The sequence below is a fragment of the Puma concolor genome, chromosome D3 (assembly GCF_028749965.1).
Source record: "Puma concolor isolate L17-30 chromosome D3, mPumCon1.1.hap2, whole genome shotgun sequence".
Lineage (NCBI taxonomy): Eukaryota > Metazoa > Chordata > Mammalia > Carnivora > Felidae > Puma > Puma concolor.
This window is the reverse complement of record NC_141678.1, coordinates 6,578,327-6,599,671: the sequence shown is the minus strand read 5'-3', so window position 1 is coordinate 6,599,671 and position 21,345 is coordinate 6,578,327. Positions and strand designations below refer to the sequence as shown.

The following is a 21,345-nucleotide window of genomic DNA, read 5'->3' as shown; positions in this document are numbered from 1 at the left end:
CCATGGGCTGCCAACCTGCAGCCCACAATAAAAAGGAAGGTCGTCAGAAATGCAACAAACACGAAACCACAGGCCAAAGTGCAGTAACGATGAATTCCTGCGAGGCCTGCCATTTAGAGGATGGTGGGAACAGCTGCCCGGTCTGCCCGTGCTCTCTGCTAAAACTCCAGTCCCTCCTCTGTGCAGTGACTGTAGTTCCAGTCTCAATTTGGCTCAATGACTGGAAATGGGTAGACTTCAGAGGATCCTGGGCAAGAGGCTGGGCTCGGTCTTTATACCACAGCCTGCACTGACAGCGACAGTGAGGAAGGGGAGCAAGAACAGCTGAGAGCGGCCTAAAATAAATGACATTGTAACTTCAGCTAGAATCAACAATGCCCATTCAAAGGTTTAACTTCCGTTCAACCTTTTAAGAGCATATAAAACAAGCTCTCCCCCATTACTGGAAGAGATACTGATTCTAAAACGTTAGAAGCAAAATAAAAAAAGAATAGGATCTGATTTTTCCGGATAGCTCAAACCCCCCAAAATTAGACTCACCTACAATCCGTTGTCCATCCTCTGTTCTCAGTCGAACAATCTGCATTTTCACATTTGTGCCACTGACAGATGCTAGAACACCCTCAACCTTTGTCCAGACACTCAGTACGGAGCCACATAATACGTAGTATGTGCGGCAACGAAGACCTATTTCACAAACTAATCCCAAGCTTGCCTTTTTACAGTTGCCACGCCTAGGAAAAATAGGGGAAAACATATACGTATACACATACACGCACGTGAACAGCTAGCAAAGTCTACCTAGGTTTCAAATGGAAGATGTCCTAGTCCAATTTGCCTTTCTTTATTGACAGTTTCTTTGATTACGCTCTTATTGACATATTGGATTATCCTGTCCAATGTAAGGTGTCATTACTGGTTTGTTAAGTTTCTAAAATTTGTTTTAGAAAATAAGATTTCTGGGGCCTGACTCCCAGTTAAAAGGGTTTATTTACTGGGTTTGATATCCATTTAAACATTTGTCTTTTGAAAAATTTTTTTCATTTACATCCAAGTTAGTGAGCATATACCGCAATAATAATTTCAGGAGATTCCAGTGATTCATCCCCTATGTGTAACATCCAGTGCTCATCCTAACAAGTGTCTTCCTTAATGGCCCTTGCCCATTTAGCCCATCCCCCCACCCACAACCCCTCCAGTAAACATCTGTCACTTTAACATCTGTTAGTTTACTATATTGACGCTAGCTTATAAAATAATTCTGCCAGTTACTTCTAAAGTATTGAACAACCAATATATTATAAATCATGTCACTGAGAAAGGCCTCAGCAAACCAAAAGAATGGAACTATTAAATTTTTTTTAAACTGTAAGAAAAAGAAGACATGGTTTATAAAATTATACAATTTATAAAATTTTTAAACTTATAAATTTATATAATTCCTCAATAAAATTATATTTTTAATAGTAATTCAAGAGGATACACAGTAGTATTGGGCACTTGTCTTGCTAATGCTCAAAGCAAATGTTTTAGAGAGGACTACTGTAAGTTAACTTTAAAAATATTTTATCTTGGGGCGCCTGGGTGGCACAGTCGGTTAAGCGTCCGACTTCAGCCAGGTCACGATCTCGCGGTCCGTGAGTTCGAGCCCCGCGTCGGGCTCTGGGCTGATGGCTCAGAGCCTGGAGCCTGTTTCCGATTCTGTGTCTCCCTCTCTCTCTGCCCCTCCCCTGTTCATGCTCTGTCTCTCTCTGTCCCAAAAATAAATAAACGTTGAAAAAAAAAATTTTTTTTTAAATATTTTATCTTGAAAGATTTTCCCAATTTCCAAAACACTAATTTGCTCTCAAAATGAAAACAAAAAACATTGCTCATATCAAATTTATCTTCCTACATGTCTTAAAAGAAAAATAAACTAGCTAAAATTCATCCATGTCCTGTATTCCTTTTCATAAAATGGGCCAGATACCCCATTGTCTACTTAATGGGTGAGGAAACAGTGGGTAAGGAAATAGGGGAACCATAATGTGCAGGGTATTACGTGCCCTCCACACCTACGGCCTCAGCTGAAGTGGACACTGTAAGTTAGGGGATGACACAGTGACTTGAAAGAACACACCTCCAGCCAGCCTAGTGGCACAGTAGGACCACTTCCAGGGCTCAACAACAGTCTTCTGGTGCTGTCAGCAACTCTAATTTCCTAGAAGTTTCCTAGCCTTAAAAATGAAAAGTGATTTGGGATGCCAGTACCTTTTTTTTTTTTTTTTAAAGAGAGAAATAAATAAACAAACAAATAAATGAAGGGAAGGAAGGAGAGGAGAGGGAGAAAAAGTCAGCTTTAACAAGGAGGATAGACAAGTCCATACTGCCAGACTGCAGCTGGCCGGAAGTAACAAAGCACTGGTGAAGAACACAGGGGACACCTGAACAGCGTGTGGTCCACAGACATACAAGCAATTCTAACTGAAGAATGACACCTAACATCAGATAATCTGTTCACGGACTTCGAGAGACAGACAACTAAAGAGCAAACGTGTGTTTCAATTAAGTCTTGATTACATTTTGGAAAATACGGTGAGAAACATGAAATACTAACCAATAAGCATGAGTACAAGTGTCTGCAGATGAATTATACTGATCTAACCAGTGGATCAGGGCATCATCTGAGACTACCTGTGAAAATAAGACAAAAATTCCATTGAAACAGGATTGTTTTAAACAAGCTGGTTGCCTTCCTATGTTCTCTAAAGCCAATTTACAATCCTCTCTATACAGAAAATCTGGCCCGTTACTAGCTGCATTTGAGCGCCCTTCATAAAATCCTGCCATTAGGCTCTTCCTATGTAACAAATGTTTCCAATAGCTAGTTTAATGTTAATTGTTGAAACTGGCTAGGAAGAATAGTAATACAAGGTAATACTAAGAATAAATAATAGTAATGCTAGAAAAAAAGTAGTCATTCACCACTTTTCTACAAATCGTTGTAAAACAAATATTTTTAACGGTTCTATTTTTTTGAGTTAACGCTGGAAGTTTCTTTTTCTACAACACAAGCTCTTTCAAATAATCATCTTACAAGTTTCTTAAATGGTTGATAACATTAAGACTGGTATGTTAATGTAACAAAATGTGACAAAATGTTTCCTAAAAATAATTTCCCTGTAATCAAATAGGGAAAATTCACAACATAATTTTATATACAGACATAAAGCATTCCTAAACAGTTTCAATATATTATTATAAAACAAGTATTCATAAATAGTATAATACAAATGAAAAAATACCTTCTTATATTTCTTTTTTAGATCAGCATAAATTTCTAATTTGAGCTGTTTTCCAGTATTTGGTCTATAAACTAAGAAAAGCTTCTTTTTTGGGTTCACTTCTTTAACCAAGATGGCAGTTTTCTTGTTGTTCCTTATCTATTTAAAAAAAAGTGAGAAAGTATAAAGATCTGTACTGCATACCTTAAGATACACTTTTTGTACCATCACATTAGCAAATGCAATCCTTTGAAAGACTGTAACACCAAATAGGCACATGAACCTGTAACTGTGGAAAAGGACAGCAGCTGCTCATCTACCTGAGTTTTTACAAGGTCTCACCAGAATGAAGACTGAACCTGAATTCTTAGGTACACTCAAAACATAGGTTGAGGGCCAAGACACTCCTTAGGAGATTGTTTAGAATAAGTTTTAAAGCATAAATGTCCAGTGGAGACAATTTCGCTTGTTCTAGGCTATGTTCTTGCCTCAGAGATCCAGGAGATAGGAGATTAGGGAGGGGGTAGAAAGGGTCTTCAGAGGAAAATCCTTTTACCTCTACTCTATTGTTCTTTAAGTGTTTATTATTTTTGAGAGAGCAAGTGTGAATGGGGGAGGGGTAGAGCGAGAGGGACAGCAGAGAGCCTGATGCGGGGCTCAAAGTCATAAAGGGTGAGATCATGATCTGAGTCGAAACTGGACACTTAACCAACTGGGCCACCCATGCACCTCCCATTTCTTCTTTCATTTATTTTGAGAGAGAGAGGGAGAAAGGGAGACCGTGTGCAGGGAAGAGCAGAGAAGGGGCAGGGCAGGGAGAATCCCAAACAGGCTCCAGGTTGTCAGCACGAGAGCACAACGCAGGACTCCAACTCACAAACTGTGAGATCATGATCTGAACTGAAATCAAGAGTCAGACATTCAACTGACTGACCCACCTAGGCGCCTTACCTCTATTCTATGTTTAGAAATTTTCATAATAAAATGTGTAAAAAAAAAAAAAACAAGTTACTCTCCTTGAAGTTACAATGAACCATAACCTCTAAGATAATGATTTTGATCACCCACAGTTCCCTGCACCCATCTATAATCCATCCATCAGGGCTGTCTATCCCTACGGTTGCTGTAGGGTGAAGTTAAGACATCACATGATCTGTAAACAGTAAAGCTACGATATAAAAAAGCCAAAATGTTGAGCAAATAATAAATATACATAGGTAAAAAGGGAAGACGTGGATGTATCAGACAAATGATGGAACTTACACATATTTTTAATTTTTTTTAAAAAGTTGGGAGTTATGGCAGAAATACTAAGAGGAAGGAAAAAGCCCATTAAACTCAAGGAAAATTAAGACCGGAAAATTAACATCTCCTTTAAAGAATGGTGAACAATTTGTAAGCAATAATCTCTGGAGCAAAACTGAAGGAAAAAAAGAAGTTTCAAAGTAAAGATACTTTCTCAGCCCCTCTACAAAACAAACTGTTCTCTGAGCTACTAACTTTACATTAATTCTTACGCTGATAAAAGAAAAACACTTAATATTTTACTTATCTCTCATAGATATTAAAGATCATTTGTATGATCTTGAAACATTGTTTATACATTTACAAAGTCTATAAAACAATAGCTAAGGTAAAAATTACATTTTCTGATCTTTTATCAGTTGATGTGAAACTCCATATAATAATTATGCTTGGAGGACAGTGTTTAAAGCATTTAACAGTGTAATCTATCTTTACAGTGTCAAATTAGTTCATTACAATTACAAAATAAATCATCACGTTACAGTGGAAATAAAAGTGATTTTGACATGGTTTTCCTAATGTTAGCACACATTAAACACTGTAAAGCACACGTGCTTGTTTCTGTAGAGTGTCAAAGACAAACAACACCTGCACCTTCCTGGAAGGATTGCCCCTTCTAAGGCTGCGTCTCCTCACATCCAATGGCCCTCTACCGTGCAGGAAGTAACAAAGGACCAGTGTTACCATGCCCTTCCACTCAAAGGGAGACGAGGATCAGCACTTTCCTCAAAACCGACCAGCGTGTACATTCTGGCCATAGTTTGGAACAAATAAAGAATAGCCAATACCCTAGCCCGCATCAATAAAAATCCCATCTAAGGGAGAATAATAAAATCTGTTGAATTCGATCAGTAATTGTGATGTAATACTGGTTTTGATATTATGATGCTGTAGTTTTATCAAATGTTACTGTTGGTGAAAACTGGTGTACAATTTCTCTGTATCATTTCTCATAACCTCATGTGAATCGACAAATATCTCAGTAAGATTTTCAAAAAACAAATTAACTAGGAGCCAGATTCAGTTTGAGAGCTTTGCTCTTGGATCAAGGGCCAGTAAATCAGGACTGTGACCAAATCAGGCCTGAGGCTCCTAAGCTTAAGAACACTTTAAGGAAAGCGATGCCTGCAAGGCTCAGTCAGTTAAGTGTCCGACTTCAGCTCAGATCATGATCTCACAGCTCGTGAGTTTGAGCCCCACATCGGGCTCTGCTGACAGCTCAAAGCCTGGAGACTGCTTCAGATTCTGTGTCTCCCTCTCTCTCTGTCCCTCCCCTGCTCGTGCTCTGTCTCAAAAATAAACATAAAAAAAATCAAAACAAAACAAGAACAGTTTAATAGGAAAGAAGGAAGGAAGAAAGGAAGGGAAAAACAAAAACAAAAACAAAAAAGAATAGTCAGTGGAAACCATCTATGGCCTACAAAACCTGAAATATTTAGTATCTGATCCATTGTAGAAGTTATTTAAGGATACCTGTTCTACATAGCTTATTTATGACAGCATCATATATGGCCTCTTTTATGCAGTTACATCTTCAACCTGGTCTTCGTTTACAGTTGGCCTCTCCACAAATTTTGCAAATCAAAACTAAAATGTGGCACATACATACAAAGGAACATTATTCAGTCACAAAAAGGAATGAAGCACGGACACATGCTACAACATGAATGAACCCCGAAGGCTTTTATGCCGGGTGAAAGCCAGACACAAAAGGAGAAGTATTCTATGCCTGCACTTACATATACGAGGCACGTAGATATGCATATTCATAAACAGAGGGGAGATTAGAGATTATTAGAGGTTAAGAGAAGGGGGAATGGAGAGTGTTTAACGGTTGTAGTTTTTGTGGGATGATAAAAAAGTTTTGAAAATAGAGAGTGGTGATGGTTGCACAATACTGAACATAATGCCACTGAATTATACACTTTAAAGGAGTTAAAGCGGTAGATTTCGTTATATATTTTACCACAACTTTAAAAGTTAACAATGTACACTGAACTATACACTGAAGTGAATTGGATGGTATATGAATCCTATCTCAATAAAGCTGTTTAAAAAAAAGAAATGAAGGAATAGATTAAAAACAACTCACGACAAAATAAATAAAAGGTGAAAATCTAATCAAGTTTTTAATGTTTGTTTTTGAGAGACAGAGAGAGAGAGAGAGAGAGAGAGAGAGAGAGAGAGAGAGAGAGAGAGAGAGAGAGAGACAGCGTGAGAGTGTGGGAGGGGCAGAGAGAGAGAGGGAGACAGAATCTCAAACAGACTCCAGGCTCTGAGCCATAAGAGAGCCCAATACAGGGCTTGAACTCAGGAACCACAAGATCATGACCTGAGCCAAAGTTGGACTGAGCCACCCAAGCACCCCTCTAATACTTAGATAAGAAATCTTGATAAAAGAGAAATTCAAGGAAACCATACTAAAGTCTTTGCAAATAAAAATAACTTAGAAAATTTTCTGAAATAAAAAGATTTGAAAAAGAAAAAAAAAAGATTTGAAACTTCCTATATTGAAAGAGCGTATCACATACCTGAAAATACTAAGAATAACTAATACCAATATACGTTCACAAAATTATCAAACTCTAAAGGGAATCCTTTGAGTATGTAGATGAAAACAAAACAACCAAATTAAAAAGGGGAAAATTCTGGGCACCTGGGTGGCTCAGTCGGCTAAGCGGCCGACCCTTAATTTCGCCTTAGGTCATGATCTCATAGTTTGTGGGTTCAAGCTCCACCTCAGGCTCTGAGCTGACAGTGCAGATCCTGCTTGGGATTGTTCCTCTCACTATGCCCCTCCCCTGCTGTGTTCTCTAAATAAATAACATTTTAAAAACGGGGGGGGGGGGGGGGGGGGAGGGGAAGATTCACTGAACTGTATAAGATTTATGTTATGTATGCTATACCTTAATAAAAACATATAAAATGAGCTGAGAAAAAACAATCTTTTTTTAAGCAATTTTTTAATCTTTATTTTTGAAAGAGAGACAGAGTGTGAGTGGTGTACAGAGAGAGGAAGACACAGAATCCAAAGCAGGCTCCAGGCTGTCAGCACAGAGCCTGACATGGGGCTCGAACTCACAAGCTGTGAAATCATGACTTGAGCCAAAGTCAGATGCTCAACTGACTGAGCCACCCAGGCGCCCCTGGTAAAGTGGTTTTTAAGTACAAAGGCACAAACTTTAACCATTTAAGAACTCAGGGAGTAATGCTCCCAAGCCCTTCTTGAGGATTCTACTACAGAACAGGCTTCAAACAAGATGATTAGTGATAGCAACCTCAGGACTAGTGAGAGGTGAGCATTAAATTTAAGAGCTAAGGTTAAGTATTAAAAGAAAAGCATACTATGTAAGTGCCATATGCTAACAATGCAGAAAAACACAGCTATGTTTTAAAATGGGAGAATGAGGGGAAGGAGAAGCCCCCCCCCAAAAAAAAAACCTCTCATGCTTTTTTTTCCAAATTATTTTCAGGAATACTTAGGTATAGTATCGTTATTATTTTATCATCCTGTGCGCGATGGAGAATAAAGATTATTACTGCAGAAGAAAAGAACACACAGATACCAGAGAAGAGAGGACATAAAAATTCCACAGTCTTTAAGAGGAAAGTTCAAGATATTAGGCCCTATGTGATTTCACATAGACACGCATGCATGCATTTGTGGATGTAGGGATGTGTGTCTAGACGTACACACACATACATATACCCACCTCCCTCCTCCTTAGCTCTGACAAATATTAAAGAATTATTTACACTAATAGCTAAAAATGAATCAATGTTTAAGACACAAAGCTTAATATAAGACTACAAAACTATGTAGTCCTTTATATTGGCAAAAGAAGGTCACTATCCCATGTAAAACAGTCCAATTAACTAATATATAATAATCCAAAACTTGTACCTAATATCCTTCATAATCCATTAAATGAAGGTGTCTATAAAAGGACAAACCCAGTTACAGAGATAAATGATCAAAACAGAAAAAGCCAAATACAAGTGGAAAACTGACACAAAGCAAATAGATAATTCGAATTCTGACAATGGTGATGCATTATCTATCTTCATAATTAGCACTGCAAGGAAACAAGTCTTACTTGCAGTGACAAGTAAAAGCCATCATCTGGTCCTGTCAGCTCAGCCCAAATCTTGGTAGCTTCCTCCCAAGACATTCCTCTCTCTACACTAATCTGTAAAAGAAATAATAAAACTTAAATTACACTCATTTCTGTGAGTGCCTGTCACAAAAGGAAATTACATTTAAATGTGCACATTTTCCAAACTTACAGTGTATAACTCTACATGACCAGAGGTTGAATATCCTGGAGTCAAAAACTTCTTAACATCACTTTTCCTCACTTTTTCATCTCCAGAACCAAGATCTTAAAAAAGAAAAAGCAACATATAAGTGAAAAAAGAACATTTTATTAGGAACACACAGGACATTTTCCAAGTTTCTCCACTTACCTAAAATTCCCATATCATATCTTCCATTTTTTTTGGCATTCTGAACAACGGCTGTAAGTGTGTCTGCAAAATACTGAAAGAGCGCATTCTGCTGGTGCACCTCCATGCCGAGAATTCTGTTTAAGAATTTTCCTATGTTATTATAATCTGCAAGGACAAGATTATATCAAAGATTTAATACATTCAAATGGCAATTAAAATCTACTCGCCCCGGGGCGCCTGAGTGGCGCAGTCGGTTAAGCGTCCGACTTCAGCCAGGTCATGATCTCGCAGTCCGTGAGTTCGAGCCCCGCGTCGGGCTCTGGGCTGATGGCTCAGAGCCTGGAGCCTGTTTCCGATTCTGTGTCTCCCTCTCTCTCTGCCCCTCACCCGTTCATGCTCTGTCTCTCTCTGTCCCAAAAATAAATAAACGTTGAAAAAAAAATTTTTTTAAAATAAAAAAATAAAATCTACTCGCCCCTGGAATTAACAACAACAACAAAAAAAGATGGGGCGCCTGGGTGGCTCAGGTCATGACTCAGTTCAGGTCGTGATCTCGCAGTTCGTGAGTTCAAGCCCACAACAGGCTGTGTGCTGACAGTTCAGAGCCTGGAGCCTGCTTCAGATTCTGAGTCTTCCTCTCCGACCCTCCCCCACTCGTGCTAGGTCTCTCTCTCCCAAAAATAAACATCAAAAAAAAGAAAGAAAGGAAAAAGAAAAAACTCATTCATCTAGGCTTAGGCCAAGTCTCCTTTCTCCCCCATGCTCTTCCCTCACAGCCTTGACTTCCCCCTGCTCCCAGAACAGAGCTGTAACCTGACCATGTCTACCTCTAACAATTAGTATGGCCACATACATGCTCCAAAAGATAATGATCCTATTGAATTTCTGCATCTTCAACTCCACTTACTGAAAGTATGAACACAATTTAGCACATGAGAATGTTTGTTCTCCAACATGAAATCTTGATTTATAAAGTTCTAAGTGCTATACGTCTGTGAAGCTCAACTTTGGCTACAACATTTGGAACTGTGGGAAATAGCAATGTCTAAGCCCCAGCCCTGGCTTCAGCATTTTCTAAAAGCTTGACAGTTGATCATACATGCAACCTGGGTTGAAAACTGCTGCTATATGGACATAGTAAAGGTTTAATCTCTTTTGAACAACCACATTAGCAAAAACCAGCCAGAGTGGTTTAGGAGGAGCACTGAGGAGGGATTGAGAACTACAAACTTGAAACTTCAAATTGACAAAAGTATAAACAAAAGGGGCTGTAATGATACAGCAACAGTTATGTCTATGTACAAAACTCATACTCTTACCTTTATCTAGAGTCAGAATTCCTGAGCGATCTTCTACATTTATCAGGCCAACTCCTATCAGTCCTTGTCGAACATCTGTCAAGAAATTGATGAAAAACCTTATAGCCCAAATGACTCAATGAGCTGTGAGATGACCAAACTACATCAAGTTCTAGCATTAAAACACAGCCTAAAGTATTTTTCACAGTTCCTATTAGCTGAATTAAATGGCCATCCCCACAGGTCTTCAGGCACTCCAAAATCCTATAGTATTCAAACTTCACACTATATTACTTCATTAAAAGATCTCATCTTCCCAATAGAAGTCACTGGAAGTGGAGATGTTTGGTTATGCAGCTGTCACCCACAGGCCATAAACAATTTTGGACACGTAAAGAAGACTAGCTGATTAAATAATTGTGTAAACAAGCTATTAATCTTGCTTCCCTCTCAAATGTTATCCATCAGCATTGTGACAAGGTGGTACAAAAGCAAAATGTGTAACAGTTAACACGTTCTGAATTATGTTACTAAGAAGGCAGTTTATGGGGCCTTTTTTTTTTTTTTTTTTAAGTTTATTTATTGGGACACCTGGGTGGTTTAGTCTGTTAAGCATTGGACTTCGGCTCAGGTCATGATCTCACAGTTCGTGAGTTCAAGCCCCGTGTCAGGCTCTGTGCTGACAGCTCAGAGCCTGGAGCCTGCTTTGGATTCTGCGTCTCCCTCTTCTCTGCCTCTCCCCCATTCACACCCTCTCTCGTTCTCAAAAAATTAATAGAATCATTAAAAATAAAGTTTATTTATATATTTATTTACTTATTTAAAGAGAGAGTGAGGGAGCATGCCCAAGCAGGGAAGGAACAGAGAGAGAGAGAATCCTAAGCAGGCTACACACTGCTACCATAAGGCCCAGTGTGAATCTCGAACCCATGAACCACAAGATCATGAACAGAGCTGAAAGCAAGAGTCGGACGATGAACCCACCCATGCATCCTAGTTTATGGGGCTTTTTATTACTGACGTCCAGAGTCCAAACCAGACTTACAGAATGAGGGTCTAAGAGAACAGAGTCAATAGGAAAGCATGATTGCATCCTATTTACACATTTAATGAATCAATCAGTACTCTGCTACACACACAAAACTGTTTAAATTCTGTAGGTGACAACTCTGCAGCCAGAGATCTCTGCTGCCAAAAATCCTCCTTTTTGGAAACCAGTCTTGTGGAAGAAAATCTGTACAGAAGGATAACTGTATAATTTCATCACTGTTTATGATGGCAAAAAAATGAAAACCACCTGAATACCAATGAGAGAATGATTAAAAAACTGTTGTATAAGCTAGCTGTAGAGTATCATCCAAATGTTAAAAATACATCAGTGCTGGGACGCCTGGGTGGGTCAGTTGGTTGAGCGTCCAGTTCTTGATTTTGGCTTAGGTCATGATCTCGTGGTTCTTGAGTTCGTGCCCCACACTGGGCTCTGCGCTAGCAGTGCAGAGCCTGCTTGGTATTCTCTCTTTCTGCCCCTCCCCTACTCATGCTATCTCTGTCTCTCTCAAAACAAATAAATAAAATTTAACAGAAAGAAAAAATTAAAAAAAAAAAAAATGTTAGGGGCGCCTGGATGGCTCAGTCAGTTAAGTGGCCGACTTCGGCTCGGGTCATGATCTCGCCGTCTGTGAGTTCGAGCCCCGCGTCGGGTTCTGTGCTGACAGCTCAGAGCCTGGAGCCTGTTTCAGAGTCTGTGTCTCCCTCTCTCTGACCCTCCCCTGTTCACGCTCTGTCTCTCCCTGTCTCAAAAATAAATAAATATTAAAAAAATGTTAGTGCTATAGCTACTGAGTTTTAAGAGGGGTCTATGTTATTAAATGAGAAAAGTACACTGTACGTGATATCAACAACATTAAAAAAAAAAAGCCCTGTGTTTAGACAAACAAGGAGAAAAGATGTAGAAGGCGGTCCTTGTTCAGACTGTCAACACTTGTGACCTCAGCAGATGAGAAAGGGGGGGATTAAGGGGAGAGTACTGGTTCTTCATTATATACTTTGACTTTTTTCATTGCTTGTGAGTAACATGTCATTTACTTATTTTTTTCAAGATTTTATTTTTAAGTAATCACACCCAGCGTGGGACTTGAACACACAACCCGGAGATCAGGAGTTGCATACTTTATCAACTGAGCCATCCAGGTGTCCCAAGTAACATGTAATGAAAAAAAAAAAAAAAGAAACAAATGAGGGACTCATTTTAAACACAACAACAAAGAACAAACAATAAAAAAACAGGAAGAAAAAAGAGAAAGAGGAAAAGAATTAATTGGTTCTTTGCTTTGGGTTTTTTTTTTTTCTTTTTTTGAGAGAGAGGCAGCACGAGATGGAGAAAGGCAAAAGGAGAGACAGAATCTTAAATAGGCTCCACACCCAGCGAGGAGCCTGATGCAGGGCTCGATCCCACAACTCTGGGACCATGATCTGAACTAAAATCAAGAGACGGAGGCTCAATAAACTGAGCCACCCAGGTGCCCCTGTAGTTTTTGCTTTGTTAAATGCCACCAGTGATTATAAGCGTCCTTGCCAGTATGTCAATATAGCTTGTTACCAATACTAAATAATGAACCAATACTGGTTCAACTGGAAAGGACTTTCTAGTGAAAAATTCTAACTCTACAATAATGTTTCAAATACCCTACATCTACATATTTGCCAAAATATTTTCTTTTCTCTTAAGATTTATTTATTTTGAGGGGTGCCTGGGTGGCTCAGTTGGTTAAACATCTGACTTCGGCTCAGGTCATGATCTCATGGCTCATGGGTTCGAGCCCTGCATCAGGCTTTGTACTGACAGCTCAGAGCCTGGAGCCTGCTTCAGATTCTGTGTCTCCCGCTCTTTCTTTCCCTCCCCCATTTGCACACACTCTCTCTCTCCCTCAAAAATAAACGTTAAAAAAAAAAGGCTTATTTATTTTGAGAGAGAGAAAGAGAGTGTACACTAGCGGGGGAGGGGCAGAGAGAAGGAGAGAGAATTCTGAGCAGGCTCCACACCATCAGCACAGAGTCCAATGTGGAGCTCAAACTCACAAACCATGAGATCATGACTTGAGCCAAGATCAAGAGTCGTACGCTTAACCGACTGTGCCATCGAGGCACCCCCTCCAAAGTATTTTCATAACTTTCTGAATTATAAAATAAATCATCAAAAATCAAAATCATCTAGACTACTTACATTCATGGGGAAAATGTATTCTACAGATTTGCAAGACAGGTCAAAAGAATTTCTATAGCACTACCTGGGGCTTTTTTTTAATATGCAAATTTCAAACGTATAGAAATATAAAAAGAATTACTCTATGAACCAGATACACATAACCCATGATCCAGTTTTAACAACTATTAATACATGGTTAATTTTGTTTTATGTACATCCTGTACCAACTTCCACAGATTATTTACCTAGGCACTTTCTAAAATGAAAATTTAAAAGCTACCTGGCATAGTCATTTTAAATTAACGTAACAAATCCACTTTCCTCTATTAATCTAGTATTAACATGCAATAAACTGCCAATGGCAAAAAATACCTCATATAAATGAAATTTAATAATCTGATTGTAAGAAGTCAACTTAGGTGTCTGTTAACCTTTAATTTCTAAATTTTATACAATTTACATCCAAAGAAAATGTAAAACAACAGCGCATGTCAGAATAAGTTTTAGTGCCTACCTTGTACTTGTTTTCCTCTATTGTGATTACTTTTATTTTTTAAAGTTTATTTGAGTGGGAGAAAGTGTGAATGGGGGAGGGGAAGACAGTGAGGGGACAGCAAGACTGCCAAGCAGGCTCTGCATTTCCAGCATGGAGCCTCATGTGGGGCTTCAACTCATCAACTGTGAGATCATGTTCTGAGCCAAAGTTGGACGCTTAGCTGACTAAGTCATCCAGGCACCCCTGAGTAATTATTTTTAAAAGTTACCTTTAAAGAATTCTCCAGGATAGTCCGGAGGTGGTGATACCATAGGAGAATCCAGGTTGACAATAGATTTCATGACAATTTCTAAAGCGTTTCTTCCATACTGCAATAAAAAACAAAAGTCAACCAAGCAAGTCCAGCACTTGCTACACTTCAATCACATGACCAGCTGAATGCTATAAAAACTATTATGTATGGTACCAAAGATTCAAAAATGACAGGACTTTATATATATGTATATACATATATATGTGTGCGTGTGTGTATATATATATATATGTGTATACATATATATATATGCTAGTTCACACAATAGCAGAAAGCAGATGTCCAATAAATAACTTCCTTTAAATTCACATTTGATTCATTCACAAGTATTTATTATATTCCTATTTCCTAATAAGGATGAAAATACGATTACACTGCAGAGTTGATCACCAAAGGTCTGATATGGGAAAATCTGTGTCTTACAGGATGCTATCATTTTACAGCAAAAACATAAGAGGAGGCGGTTTTAAGTTTTAAACAGTAACCACTTCCCCTTTTTGTTCACCAGAGAACTAGACACTACCACAAATTTTCAGAGATACTGAAAGCTGAAATGTACCTTATTATCAAAATTGAACCTGCTCAGATCTCTAGATTCTGTTGCTCTTCTGTCACCATGTGTAAGCGCTCCCTATCAAAACAGAAAGTTTCCAATCAAGGCACAGAAGACAGGTTAACTTTCACCATCTCTTACACACAACTATACAACTTCAAAAACTTACCAAACTCTCAAGTCTTTTAGCAACAATAGAAGCAAATCTTTGCTCTCCTGCCAATTCAGAAATCAGAAACACATATTCGGGAGCAGTGACTTGGTTTGATCTATGAGTCCGTCCTGTAAAGACATTAAAAATACTGATGTGTTCCCTATACACAAAGTATTCTGAGATCGATTTCTAGCATTTTAACACTAAGCTGGTATCTGGAAACTTTTAAGGGAAAAACTGAAGAATGTAACATTTGGGGCACCTCGGTGGCTCAGTTGTTTAAGCTTCCAACTCAAGTCACGATCTCACGATTCATGAGATTGAGCCCCATGTCGGGCTCAGCACTGATACTGTAGAACCTTCCTGGAATTCTCACTCCCTCCCTCTCTGTCCCTCTCCGACTCATACAGTCTCTTTCTCAAAATAAGTAAATATTTAAAAAAAAAGTAACAATTACTGTGACTCTCCAAAAGGCACAAAACAGAAAACACTCGCTTGAACAACATCCATATTCAGAGCACTACTCCCCCCTTCCAAAAGGACAGAAACTGCCACAGAACTGTCCAATGATAAACATATTATTACTGCTGCCCCACTTGGGGTTAACCACAATGTTTCTGAAGCAAAGTCACTCTGGGTTCTTCCAAAATTCTTATTTTTTAAATTTTTTTTTTTTTTAATGTTTATTTATTTTTTTGGGACAGAGAGAGACAGAGCATGAACGGGGGAGGGGCAGAGAGAGAGGGAGACACAGAATCGGAAACAGGCTCCAGGCTCTGAGCCAGCAGCCCAGAGCCCGACGCGGGGCTCGAACTCACGGACCGCGAGATCGTGACCTGGCTGAAGTCGGACGCTTAACCGACTGTGCCACCCAGGCGCCCCTTTATTTTTTAAATCATCAAGTCACAGGGACATGAATGTGTAGGGCAAGGGAGGAGTAATATGCCTTCAGTAAAGCCACTGAGGGCTGAAAAGGACATGAGGTGGCAGGTGCTCTGACAGAGACCACATACATCCTGAAGATCTATAATGAAGATATTCCCAAGGAACCTTATTCTTAGATATAATGCCAGAAACCCCCAAGAAATCCAACACAGTTCTTTTACATTTCTCACAACAGGTAAGAAATGAATTCACGTATTCTAGATTTTTAGGTATATGCAATACAAAATCCACTCCAAAATTACACATACGTCATGCTTTAAGATATCTGACATTAAATATAGGTTTTGATATGTCCACATTTCCCCAATGATCCCTAGCTATCTATTAAGTGATATTCAATGTAGGAACTTACCGAACTGCTGAATTGCTCTATCAGCACTCCAGGGTAATTCCAAAGTCATGTGAACCCGTCGCCTTTGATTTTTAGCTCTCCGATCTGCTTGTAATGAAATACCCGAGCTGGCAGCTTCTGAGATGATAGCAATATTCTGTGTTAAATGTAAGGGGGGAAAAAATAATCACCTTTGCACAAAGACAAGTAGGCCCGTACCCTAAGTAAATTTCTTAGAGTACTAGTGGTCCACCAATACCTATCCTCCCCTCCTTCTTCAATTATGGAACCCCAAATTAGGCAGGTACACGGCTGCCCAGAATCAAGATTGTATTTCTCACTTTGCAGTGCAGCTAATTGTGGGCATACTCCAGTAGGCTGTAGGTGATACGAACATCTAAGTAATGTCCTTCAAAGTCAAGAACGTGCCCTTCTTTTTTCTCCTCTCTGCTAGATGAAATGTAAAGGTATTATGACTGAATCTAAAATAGGTAACTTGAAAATGGAGGCCCACATATTAAAGGAATAAGACAGAAGAGGCATAGTCTTCAAGGAGCTTTAATGGCCCTGGTCTACATACTCAAACTTGTACATGGGAGAAATTACCTTCTACCTTGTTTAAATCAGTATGATTTTGGATTTTCTGTCATTTAACAGCTAAAACTAATTCCAACTAATACAACTCCCAATGCACATGGGCAAAAATTCATGAAACAAAGTACATAGCACAACTGGTAATACCTCTTCCTACAATCTTTAAAATATGTAGCATGAGCTTTTAAATATACTTATAAGGGGCACCTGGGTGGCTCAGTCAGTTCAGTTAGTTAAGCATCCGACTCTTGATATTGGTTCAGGTCATGATCTCATGGTTGTGAGACTGAGCCCCACGAAGGGCTCCATGCTGACAGCAGACAGCCTGCTTATGAGTCTCCTTCTCCGGCTCTCTTCCCCTCCCCTGTTCATGCGTGCTCTCCCTCAAAATAAATAAATTTTTAAAGTACATAAATGTATTTCCAGAAGACTTTGATAATGGTAACTATCCTCAATTATTTCATTTGCAAAGGCAGAAAAACTCACTGAAATATAAAGAAAAATGTGAGTAAAGATTTAAGATTTTATTCTACCTTTTAAATTAAGGAATTAAGTTTAAGTGGCACTCCTATTTTTTAGCAATCTCATCAGCAAATGCTTATGGTTAATTCCAACTAAATGGGGAAGAACTAGTCTGAGAATCTCAAAATTGACTGATGGTTACTTAACAGTAAGAGGCTATACAAACAGCCTCTGGAGGCAACCAAGGTCTGTCTCCACAATGGTGAGGTATGCAAGCCAATCTAAACGTCATTCAGAAGAATCACCCTAATATGACACGGCACAGCAGTAAGAATCAGCAAAACCAAAGACCATCAGGAATCTGTGTGTGCTTAAGTGTGTTTTTAGACTCAAAATTAGACTGACACTGGAGAGTAGCATTAGATGTGAAGTCATTAAGATGACCTGTGAGAACTCAGTATTTTCATATTCTGATTAAAAATGTAGAAAGTCTCCAAAGTTATTAAGATCCACATTTAATTTTGTGCACAATAGAAAATACTTACTACATCCAATTTGTGAGAAAATAATGAAAATGTAAAATGTGCAGTATGTGCAATTACTAAAAAATACAGAATAATAACAACATTCAACGCAATTTCTTTTATTTATTTTTAAAGTTTATTTATTTTGAGAGAGAGAGAAGTGGAGGGAGGGGGCAAAGACAGAGGGAAGAGAGAGAATCCCAAGAAAGTTCATCCTGGCAGCCCAACACGGGGCTCAATCCCACAACCCTCTGACGATGACCTGAGCTGACATTAAGAGTCAGAAGCTTAACCAACTGAACCACCCCCACAACATGTAGTTTCTTTTTTTTTTTTTTTAATTTTTTTTTCAACGTTTTTATATTTATTTTTGGGACAGAGAGAGACAGAGCATGAACGGGCGAGGGGCAGAGAGAGAGGGAGACACAGAATCGGAAACAGGCTCCAGGCTCTGAGCCATCAGCCCAGAGCCCGACGCGGGGCTCGAACTCACGGACCGCGAGATCGCGACCTGGCTGAAGTCGGACGCTTAACCGACTGCGCCACCCAGGCGCCCCATGTAGTTTCTTTTAAAAGAAAAAACAAAACCAAACAAAAACCCTAAACATTAATTTTAACATATGGGCATTGTTCTTTTCATTGAAAAGCATCCCAGAAAAACATACCTTATCTCCATCCATAAATCTTTGTTTTTCTGTAATATTTAGTATTTCCACAGGGACATCAAGTTCAGATCTTGACTCATAAGATATGCTTCCATCATCATTGCTTACAACCCTCCCTTTGCGGCCAGTCATCTGAAAAACCAAAGTGTCCTTACAATTAAGTTACCTGATTAAGACGCAGGACACCCAGGACTCCTTCATTAGAGAAACGTGGTGGGGGACAGAAGGGGATGATGAAGCCAGTATGTACTGTGCAGCCTGGGCCGCACAGGCACCCTGGGGGAGAGAACACTGCAATACAATCTCTGGTTTGGAGAAGTTCAGATTCCAGCAGAGAAAGCAGATGTGGGGCAATGATCACAAAGGCTGCATGACAGGTGCAGTAACAGATCAGTGTTGGGTAAACACCAGACACTAAGGATAAGAATTCACTGACTCTAGGAAGACAAATACAGAACAAGGTTCTAAGATCTAAGAGAAAATTAGACACATTATTATGATATCCAAAATAGCACTCATTCCTCAGCATTTTGGAAGTGGACAAAAGGAACACAAAAAAAAGACCAAGGAGAGACACAGCCCTGATCGAGTCATATTCACCTCAGCAACATTCTCAGGGCCACCAAGTTCATCAATAAGTTCATCCAGGGTATTAGGAGGGAGGTCTTCAGCTAATTTTTCTAGTTTATCAAGTAGGTCTTTCTTCATCTGCTGGGCTCTTTCCACAGCATCCTGACTTGTTATAAGGCTACTGTTACTGTTGGTGTTACTGTTGGCTAGATAAGGCACATTTGGTAAGAAAAAAAAAAAATCAGTACAAAGTTTAAATATGTTTTGTTTAAAAAGTACATTTCAAGGACAAAGCAAGCTTCCTCTTAAGATACCTGGTGCACTGTTAGGAGCAGGCAAAATTACTGGCGTAGATGAAAAACTAGGTCGTTTTGATCCAAGACCTGATGCTAATAAGGCACTTTGAATAGAATCTGGATCTATACTTTTCTTTTTTTTTTTATCTTTGTTTTTCTTGTGATCTTTCCTGATTAACCAGGGATCTGAAAGTTAAGAAGAGATGTGTCAAATCATTTGTGAACGAAGCAGAATCTTCAAAGGCAGTAACACTTGAATTTTCTGTATTAACTGGTAACTTATAATTGTCACCAGCTACACTGGTCCAGTAATACATCCAACACACCATAAGGTACAATGCCAGAGTTTGAGGTTAAAAAGCACTACACAAAACGGAGGCCACCATCTCCCATAAATGAGATAAACTACCAAAAGACAAACAAGCTTGGGAGTTGTCCACCAAGCAAAGATGAGAATCTGTGCGATGATTTGTACTGCACAGGGGGCAAAAAAAAAAAACAAAAACATATATATATATATATATCCCATTTCAGACACAGAGATAAGTATCCTTTAGTTTATATTTAACCGACACACTTACCGTCTTCGTCATCCTCACTAGACTCATCTCTGAACGGGTTGAAGTCATCATCGTCTCCGGAACTCATGTTTTTTGAGCTCTCATAGTCACTTTCTTCATGGTCAGACGCGTCAGATTCACTCCCACTGTCATCAGAACTGCTACCAGTAAGGCCACCTACTTTTCGTGCTTTTTTGGCTTCTCGGGTTATTTCTTCACCTACCGTCAAACCCCCAAACAAGACAGTCAGCCCAAACACACTATTCTAAATATCCAAAAAATTACATTTAACTCATGAGCTATTCAAATGAGAAACACAGAGGGGACGCCTAGGTGGCTCAGTCGGGTAAGCATCCAACTTCGGCTCAGGTCATGATCTCATGGTTCGTGAGTTTAAGCCCCACGTCAGACTCTATGCTGACAGCTCAGAGCCTGGAAACTGCTTCAGATTCTGTATCTCTCTCTGTGTGTGCCCCTCCCTCACTCACTCGTGCTCTGTCTCTCAAAAATGAATAAACATTAGAAAAAAAAGTTTTTAAATCACAGGAGAAAACAGAAGAAAAACATTTCCTTAAGTACATAAAATTCATAAGTGTTAACCTTTTAGACTCCCATAAGAAATCAGGTTAAGTTTAGTTATTAAGAAGAAATGAAACATGTCAATACATATCCAAGACTGCCTTTAAATATATGTTTCAAAACAAATTCAGGACAACAGACACAAAACAGAATCTCTGGCATTTTCACACAATCCAACTGCATATCAGGTTGAGAGAACAGACCTAATAATTATAGGTTTATAGAGTACTTAAAAAATAAAATACCTTAAAAAAATAACTTATGGAATACTTAAAAAAAAATCTGTAACACACCATTTTAGAAATCAAACAAGGTGCTGATTTGAATTATTTTACTGAATATTCAGAAAAGAGATCTGGAACAAACCATTAAAAGTTCACATATTAATGATATATATGGTAAGAACATAACTCAGCAAAGGGAAACGACCACGCGACCATTTAAGAGGCCACTGATTCTAAAACACAGCATTACTTTTTGTGCCACTACCATAAAAAAATGTTCTCAATTATAATAACCAACCCACTTTCAAGCATATTAAAAATGTAGGGGCACTTGGGTGGCTCAGTCAGTTAAGTGTCTGACTCTTGATTTTGGCTCAGGTCATGATCCTAGAGTCGTGGGTTTGAGCCCTGCTTGGGATTCTCTCTCCACCCTCCCTGCCCTTCACCAGCTCGCGTGCTTTCTCTTTCAAAATAAACTTAAAAAATGTGAAAAACATGTACTTACAACAGATAAAAAAAATTAAGGCTCAAGTATCAGCCACTGTGTTTAGAATACACA

At 39.0% G+C, this 21,345-nt stretch overlaps 1 protein-coding gene across 5 annotated transcripts in view; it reads right to left on the bottom strand.

Annotated features, from left to right (window-relative positions):
- The window catches only part of SBNO1 (strawberry notch homolog 1), a 58,802-nt gene that overhangs the window by 7,022 nt on the left and 30,435 nt on the right, over window positions 1–21,345 (bottom strand). For all 5 annotated transcript variants that reach the window (XM_086681524.1, XM_086681523.1, XM_086681522.1 and 2 more), the window contains 15 exons: window positions 20,005–20,202; window positions 19,442–19,609; window positions 19,158–19,333; window positions 18,558–18,689; window positions 16,334–16,469; window positions 15,052–15,164; window positions 14,889–14,960; window positions 14,285–14,384; window positions 10,337–10,411; window positions 9,036–9,182; window positions 8,856–8,950; window positions 8,666–8,758; window positions 3,285–3,422; window positions 2,597–2,673; window positions 541–734 (listed from right to left, as the gene is read on the bottom strand). In XM_086681524.1, the coding sequence (XP_086537650.1) occupies window positions 541–734; window positions 2,597–2,673; window positions 3,285–3,422; window positions 8,666–8,758; window positions 8,856–8,950; window positions 9,036–9,182; window positions 10,337–10,411; window positions 14,285–14,384; window positions 14,889–14,960; window positions 15,052–15,164; window positions 16,334–16,469; window positions 18,558–18,689; window positions 19,158–19,333; window positions 19,442–19,609; window positions 20,005–20,202 (1,914 nt within the window). The remainder of the gene's footprint in view (window positions 1–540; window positions 735–2,596; window positions 2,674–3,284; window positions 3,423–8,665; window positions 8,759–8,855; window positions 8,951–9,035; window positions 9,183–10,336; window positions 10,412–14,284; window positions 14,385–14,888; window positions 14,961–15,051; window positions 15,165–16,333; window positions 16,470–18,557; window positions 18,690–19,157; window positions 19,334–19,441; window positions 19,610–20,004; window positions 20,203–21,345) is intronic.